Source organism: Saccopteryx bilineata, chromosome 5 (genome assembly GCF_036850765.1).
Source record: "Saccopteryx bilineata isolate mSacBil1 chromosome 5, mSacBil1_pri_phased_curated, whole genome shotgun sequence".
Classification (NCBI taxonomy): domain Eukaryota; kingdom Metazoa; phylum Chordata; class Mammalia; order Chiroptera; family Emballonuridae; genus Saccopteryx; species Saccopteryx bilineata.
Genome location: NC_089494.1, coordinates 13,373,960 through 13,381,776, shown reverse-complemented (window position 1 = coordinate 13,381,776; position 7,817 = coordinate 13,373,960). Strand labels below are relative to the sequence as shown.

General features: G+C 44.6%; 1 protein-coding gene across 1 annotated transcript; it reads left to right on the top strand.

The window, feature by feature from the left end:
* The first annotated feature begins 660 nt into the window (after positions 1-660).
* On the top strand, positions 661-7,237 carry MRPL44 (mitochondrial ribosomal protein L44). Its single transcript, XM_066232461.1, has 4 exons — positions 661-879; positions 2,728-3,196; positions 5,342-5,520; positions 6,925-7,237. Exons 1-4 carry the CDS (start codon positions 701-703, stop codon positions 7,094-7,096), a joined length of 999 nt encoding a protein of 332 aa, XP_066088558.1. The 5' UTR covers positions 661-700; the 3' UTR covers positions 7,097-7,237.
* Positions 7,238-7,817: the final 580 nt, after the last annotated feature.

Here is a 7,817-nt window from a genome sequence, read left to right as displayed (position 1 = left end):
TCAGACAAGTTTTCCTTTACAAATTATTAGATTTAAACAAAATCATATTAACAGTTTGTTAGGCCAGTAATGTGATATTGCTAAAGATAGGAAGATAAAAAAAACCATGACACTTAAAAGCCACTGTTCCTGTGTTGATGTATTTTTTCCTGTCTGCTTTTATTTTATTTTATTTTTTGATACTTTTTAAAAAGTTTATACTATTAGGTTGTTTTAAAATAAAAAATTTCGTTTTGGCTGAGTATCTCTTAGTCCAGGGGTCCTGAAAGGAAGGTTTTTGGAGACATACCAAGTAAATACTTGCTCAAAAAGCGGCTCGATTTATGGTCAGGAGCTATAAGACCAAGTTTCATAGAAGTAGTTTCTTTTTTTGAGAAGTAGTGTTTTCTTTGAACGCGTTTTGTTGTTTTGTTTTGCTTTAACGAGAAAGGAAGGAACAAGACAGCAACTGACAAGGCGAGGCAACTTCTTTCAGAAATTTTGGCTTCAAACGCTCCTCACAACCGGCTCACCCAAGAGTAGTCGGCTTGACAATGGCCAGCGCTCGCGCACGCGCAGTAACACTCAACCGCATCCGCCCCTCCCACTGCGTGCCGGCCCCGCCCCGGCCTAGCTCAGCTCCCTAAGTCCGGGGGGACTGTGCCACCGCGATACTCGTCCGACGTCTTTCCTTCCGCCCTCCATTGCTTTGTCCCTCGCCATGGCGTCCGCGCTGGGGAGGCTGCTGCTGCTGCGGGGGCCTCGCTGCCTCCTGGCACCGGCTGCCCCCACTCTCTCCCCGCCGGTTCGGGGAGTGAAGGACTTCCGCGTCGCCATCCGCTTCCAGAAGGAGTTAGAGCGGCGGCGCCTGCTCCGGTCCCCGCCGCCGCCCGTCCGCCGGTAGGGGCCGCCTCGGGACGGGGTCAGGGCGGCGATCGAGGGCCCGGGCGGGGACAGTAGTCCTCGCTAGCGCGCGCCTGGTGCGAGATCAGGGGGTGTGCGGTGCAGACACGCGTGTGACGGCGACGCGCGGACCGAGCCGAAGGCAGTGGCTCTGTGCGCGCGGAGAGCGCGGGGCTGCCCGGGACTTGGACGCCCGTATGGGCGCCCGTCTCCTGCGCGTTGTGAGCGGGAGGCCGGCTGCACGGTCCCCTCTGTGTGCGCTGGGTGTCGTCGCCCCTGTTCTGTGATGCCCGAGAAGTCTGGGTACGGATAAGAGGGAAGAGAACACTCCACAGCAGTGCGATGTAGAGGAAGGAACAAAAAATTAAGTGTTTTTCACCACAAGTCCACAGTTTAAAGTGAAAGGGAAACTTATTAGCTTTAGGCTTTTGCCCTAATTAATGTTGTTCCAGTAATAGAAGTTCCAACGGAAGTGGGCGCAGATACGTATTCCTAGATCCAAGTCAGACCCTATCGTGCATGAGATTTTGCATCTTGTTCTCTTTAATAGTGTGTCTGACCTGTGGCGGTACAGATAGATGCACTTCACTATTTTATAGCTCCAATGATGGGCATTTGAATTCTATGTTATTTCTATTACAACAGATGTAACAGTGAATGGCTTTGAAGGTGTCACTCCTTTGGAGATGTATTAAAATTTTTCGGTAGCTAGTTTAATATCCCCCTGCCCTCAAGAAAAAGTTAATCCAGTTTATACTTGTTCGTAATCCTATACTCTTTGAACACAAATATTAAGTTCTTTTCCTAATAGGCAACAACAACAACAAACATTTCTTTTAAATTCACATTTGATTATTGTAAGGTTAGTCATTTTAGGCTTTTATAGTTGGAAGAAACTTATGGGTTATATACACATCTTATTTACAACCCAAAGCTATACTTTGCTGCTCTCTTTTATTTACAAGTTTATTTTGGGTTTGTCTTTCTTTAAAAACAGACCTGTTAGTTGTTCTTGGGAGTGATTATGAACTTTTAACCTACTTATACTATTGATACTAGACTACTTAATTGCTAGCTTAAATGGATTTTTTCTTTTTCATTTTAATAAGTGAGAGGTGAGGAGGCAAAGAGGCAGAGAGACAGGCTCCCGCATGTGCGCGGATGGGGATCCACCCTGTCCACTGGAAAGCGCCTTACAGGGTGATCCTCTGCTCATCTGGGTAGCTGCTCTGTTGCTTGGCAACCAAGCTATTTCAGCACCTGAGGCATGCAATGGAGCCATTCTCAGTTCCCTGTGGCCAACTTGCTGGAACTATTCAAGCCATGACTGCAGAAGGGGAAGCGGGGGAGGGAGAGAGTAGGGTGAGGGGTGGAGAAGCAGATGGCCCCTTTTCCTGTGTGCCCTGACCAGGAATCGAACCTGGGACTTCCACATGCCAGGTGACGCTCTACTGCTGAGCCAACTGACCAGGGCAAATGGATGTTTTCAAAACCTAATAAAATGTAAGGTAAATAAATACAATATACTTATTATGGCTAGAACCTGTGAAATTATAATTTGTATTTAACACCTATGTATTAAGTGTAGTTCTATGGTTAGAGCCCTTTAATGTAGCAGTTGGCTCAAAGGGAAAATGTATCCAACAATGTATCTAGCAAAGAACAAATAATCATCTGACTTGAATTGTAACTTTTAGAAAATCACAATCAGGCAGTAAAATGAAACTTTTAAAATTTACTTCATATAATTCCGGAAATTGCCTCACAGTGAAAAGTTTTTGCACTGTAGTAACATTCTGTTGTTCTCTTTACCATCTGTTACTGTCTTCTGCTTTACCTTTTCAGTTCAGAGAAACCCAACTGGGATTACCATGCTGAAGTACAAGCGTTTGGACATCGGTTACAGGAAACCTTCGCCTTAGATCTTCTCAAAACTGCGTTCGTTAATAGCTGCTATATTAAAAGTGAGGAGGCCAAACGGCAGAAACTTGGAGTAGAGAAAGAAGCTATTCTTCTGAATATTAAAGATAATCAAGAACTATCTGAGCAAGGGTTATCTTTTTCACAAATGTGCCTCGCGCAACTTCTCCAGGATGCATTTCCAGACTTGCCTAGCGAAGGCGTTCAAAGCCTCGTTGACTTTCTCACTGGGGAGGACGTGGTGTGTCATGTGGCTAGGAACCTCGCTGTGGAGCAGTTGACGCTGAGTGCGGCATTTCCGGTGCCCCCGGCCGTGTTGCGGCAGACCTTCTTTGCAGTGACCGGGGCCCTGCTGCAGAGCAGCGGACCTGGGAGGACTGCCCTCTTCCTCAGGGTGGGTCATTATTCATGGAGCGTTGCCAGAACATACCTGAGGTAGACGGAAAGGAAGATTTCTTCTTGTAATTCAATTCTGTGCTATATGACCTTGGAAGGTTGTGTGTGAAATGTCTTTGCTACCAACACTGAGAAAGACTTAAAGCTTTTCTTACGGTAGTATATTAACTATTCCAGTTCTCTCATGGAGGACAACATTAGGGTGACTGTTCAACACTGAGTTGTGAGTTTGTAAGCACTGCAGACCGTGTCGTTGGCCTTCCATCCTCGGGCCGAGGGTGCTGCCTGCATAGCAGATGCGCAGTGGCTGTGCAGTGCGTGACTGAGACCGAAGGCCCCGATCGAGGGCCCCGTGTGCCCGGGAACCTTCGTGCTTCAGTGCTGACATCTTGGCTTTCTGAGTGCTTGAGATGCACATCTGACTTCCCTTTAGCTGCTAGCCTAGCCAATTCAAACAAAGTAGAATTGGTATGACTCGACAGCCACGGCCTTTTAGAAATGAACTGGAAGAATTTTTATCCTCTGCACGATAACATGAGTTTTTGGTTGCTCTCGCATAATGAAGAGTTCACACAGTCACTTCAAGTAAAAAAAGAAAAGGAAAGAAAAATCTTGATTCAGACATTTGCATGTTATGTCTCTTAAACCAGCATCACTTGCTGTTGGCATCTTTCCATCTGGTTTTGATAACTTTGGTAATTCTTATAGAGAAGGCTACCTGTACTAAGAAACACTCAGGTGTGTTCATGGGTAGAATCTCTTTCCCCAGCTAAGCCTGTGGGAAGTGGGCTGCTGTCTGCCTTTGGAAAGCAGGTATGTTACCTGACCCCCCTTCCGGAGTAGGAGCTCAGGGAAGGAGAAAGAGCAGAAGATTTTGACTTGGCTTGATGACTGTCAGTTGGTGTAGTGCTTTCTGAGCCTGGCCAATGTTTAAAACAGTCTAATGGGTGTTGTGTCCCCTGCTGTAAGCTTCCAACCGTGTTCCTTGATGTGGTGTTGGCTGCGCCTTCCCTGTTCAAATTCCGGTTTCCCAAAAAGATTTTTTTAAAAATGGCATTTCTCTGGGCATTCCACATCGGGTCTTAGGATCGTTACACCTTAGACCAGTGGTTGGCAAACTGCGGCTCATTAACCACATGCGGCTCTTTGGCCCCTTGAGTGCGGCTCTTCCACAAAACACCACGTGCACGCGCCACCTCGATAGGAATGTACCTACCGATATAGTTCAAGTTGAAAAAATTTGGCTCTCAAAAGAAATTTCAATCGTTGTACTGTTGCTTTTTGGCTCTGCTGACTAATGAGTCTGCCGACCACTGGCTTACACATAGCTGCAGACTTCACCCTCCTGGGACTGGCAGGTTCTGCCAGCCTGTTGCCTTTCAGCCGGGCTGGGTGTCAGCTGCCCCACCCCCGATGCAGAGGAGACACTTTCAAGGCCTCTGGGCTCGAGGTGAAAAGGGCAACATACCCTGCCCTCCCCTCCCAGAGTTAATGACTTCTACAGAAATCCTCACAACGCCTCCCTTGAGTTGCCTTCTTTTTATCACTAGCTTCTGTGGCATCGTAGAATCTCTACAATTTGTGGTCACTTTGAAATTTCTCTAAGGTAGTCACGAGATCATGGGAATATTTGCTTACCACATTCTAGTGCCTCTGCCAGTTCTAGGTGTAGACCTATCAGCTAATCCAGGTATCTGTTCCTAAGTCATGAGCTGGTCTTGTCTCCCATTTTACGTCTCACACGCTGGAAATGACGACCTCGGCCTGGCTGGGGTCTCCCAGCTGCACAGCTGCCAGAATTGTGAACTTGTATTTAAATGGCTTTTTTAAATCACAAACTTAGACAAAGAAGTGCTGTCCTCTAAGGCCCCTAGTACCTTTTCACAAGAGTTTCTGCCAGAGTCATTACTGTTTATTAATTGAACTCTAAAAATATTTTTCTTACTGATAAGAATATATTTCTAAATTATGAGGCAAGATTTCACCTTCAACTATGATTTTTGTAATAAAACTTATATGGGAATGAAAAGGAATAGTAAGTTTTGTTTTCCCTTTAAGTATTTCATTTCTGTTAGAATTATACATTGCATTATGATTCTCATTTACACTAATTTAAATGTATGAATTATATTTTTATATGCAGGACTTCTTAATTACTCAACTGACTGGAAAAGAACTCTTTGAGATCTGGAAGCTCGTCAATCCCATGGGGCTCCTGGTGGAAGAACTGGCGAGAAGGAAGCTCCCAGCCCCTGAGCCCAGACTGACCAGGCAGAGTGGGGGCGCCACGGCCGTGCCTGTGTACTTTGTCGGCTTGTACTGGTGAGGGGAGCTTTCATCTTTCACGACCTTGAGGGGAAGCCTTGAAGAATGCCTTTGTGCAATTCCTAGTGTAACCTGATTGCATCAAAGGATTATTCAGAATCTCATTTCCTGTGGTTATCTCCGTACTTCTTTCTTTCCTGTTGGTCATTCCTAGGGAAAGACAGGTAACCTATGGATTGCTGATAGTGTCTTACTTTTTCCCCCCGAATTTTCTTTCTTTTTTTTAAATTTTATTTTTCAATTAAAGTTGACATTCAGTGTTATTTTATATTGGTTTCAGGTGTACGGCATAATGGCTAGACAATTATATAATTTAAAAAGTGATCTGATATTGTACTTGGTACTATGGATACTTACTACAGTATTATCGACTATATTCTCTATGCTGTACTTTAATACCTATGACTATTGTATTTTATGTTTTAGCAAGAGAGAGAGAGACAGACAGACAGGAAGTGAGAGAGATGAGAAGCATCAGTTCTTTGTTGTGGCACCTTAGTTGTTCATTGATTGCTTTCTCATATGTGCCTTGACCCAGGGGCTACAGCAGATTGAGTGACCCGTTGCTCAAGCCAGCGGCCATGGGGTCATGTCTGTGATCCCATGTTTAAGACAGTGACCCCACGGTCAAGCTGGATGAACCTGCGCTCAAGCTGGCAACCTCAGGGTTTCAAACCTGGGTCCTCTGCGTTCCAGGCTGATGCTCCATCCACTGCACCACCGCCTGGTCAGGCCACCCATGACTGTTTTGTAACTGCCAATTTGTACTTCTTAATCCCTTCACCATTTTCATGCTAATAATAACTATTGTAGAATTTCAGGGAGTATATATGTTAATCTAAATATTTCTGTAGAAAAAATAAGTTTCAACTCAAGTTTTACATATTCGACCCTAATCCACACTGCAACAGCTTCAGCAGAGCCACAGACTGGAACAGGAAGAGTTTAGTTGTTCACAAAATGTTTGTTCAGGACTTTTGTTTTTTTAGTAAACAGTTGACCTGCCTTGAATTTATTTCAGGTGGATTAGTGTTAAATGCAAGCAGTGAATATCTAAGCTTTTCAGGAAACGTTTTTCAAATCTTTCTGTGGTGCAGGGCTCCGTAGCTATAAAAGCAGGGAGGACGTCGTGGAGGAGAAGACGGAGTGTTACCCAGTTCCATCTTTAGTGTCCAGCTAAGTGCAAAGCAAAACAATGAGCCACTCTTTCGCTTCTCAGATCACCGAGCCCTGAGCACAGCCTTCAGCAGCAGGTCACTTGCTGTGGCTGTGAAGAGAGAAGATGGCGCCACGTTCCTGTGGCTGCTGGCGGTGTTGCCAGAATCAGTCACAGGCAGAGCTGGTGAGGGCACTGATTTGTGAGGCCCCTGGAGTTTCAGAGTGTGCTCTTGTTTGTTCTAGTGACAAGAAGTTGATTGCAGAAGGACCTGGGGAGACCGTCCTGGTCGCCGAGGAGGAAGCGGCCCGAGTGGCACTTAGGAAGCTCTATGGATTCACTGAGAACAGGCGGCCGTGGGACTATTCGAGGTCCCCAGACAATTCCAGGGCCGAGAGGACCGTCACGGCCAGCTAGCCAGCGGGCGGGGAACCTGCGGTTTGTAAGCAAAGCGTGGAGGCAATGCCAGCGACGTTCGAGGTGGGACAGTTTTCAGATCATGAGGGAGTCTGTTACTCCTCCTACGGAGTTCTTAAAATTAAACAGGTATTCATCAGGGCATCTGTCGTTTTAGTTTTGTTTTTCATTTTTCCTCTTGTCTATTTTGACATTTTCTCAATAAATTTTTCCTAGGTCATTGATTTTATTGTGTATAACTTGTGCAGTTAGGTGTATTTTATTCCCTTCAAGCTTTGAGATGTCATAGTTTGAATGTATGTTTTATGTGAACTTTGCTGTAGTACCAATAAAATAGTTATTTTCTAATTGTTTCATTGTAGTTTAATTTGATATACCCTGGTGAGTGAACTTTGCCTCTCAAATATAATTTTAGCTAAAATAGTAATGTTACCACTCAACATTTAAATGTAAGGTGTATATTGCAGCAATTAGGTCTTTACACAATCACTCGAGTCTCATGCACATTTAAAAATCTGTATACTAATTCATTTCCTAATTACTCAATTTATATAAAATAAATGGCAGAAAATGTACTTTTTGTGCTTTTAAAGAAAACAAAGATCAAAAGCAGCTTAAAGTACTGATGTCAGTGATAATGGAAAATAAAGTATCAATTTAATATTCCATATCCTGGGTGCTCTGTACCCCGTGCACTGTTTTAAGTATTTTACCAACATTT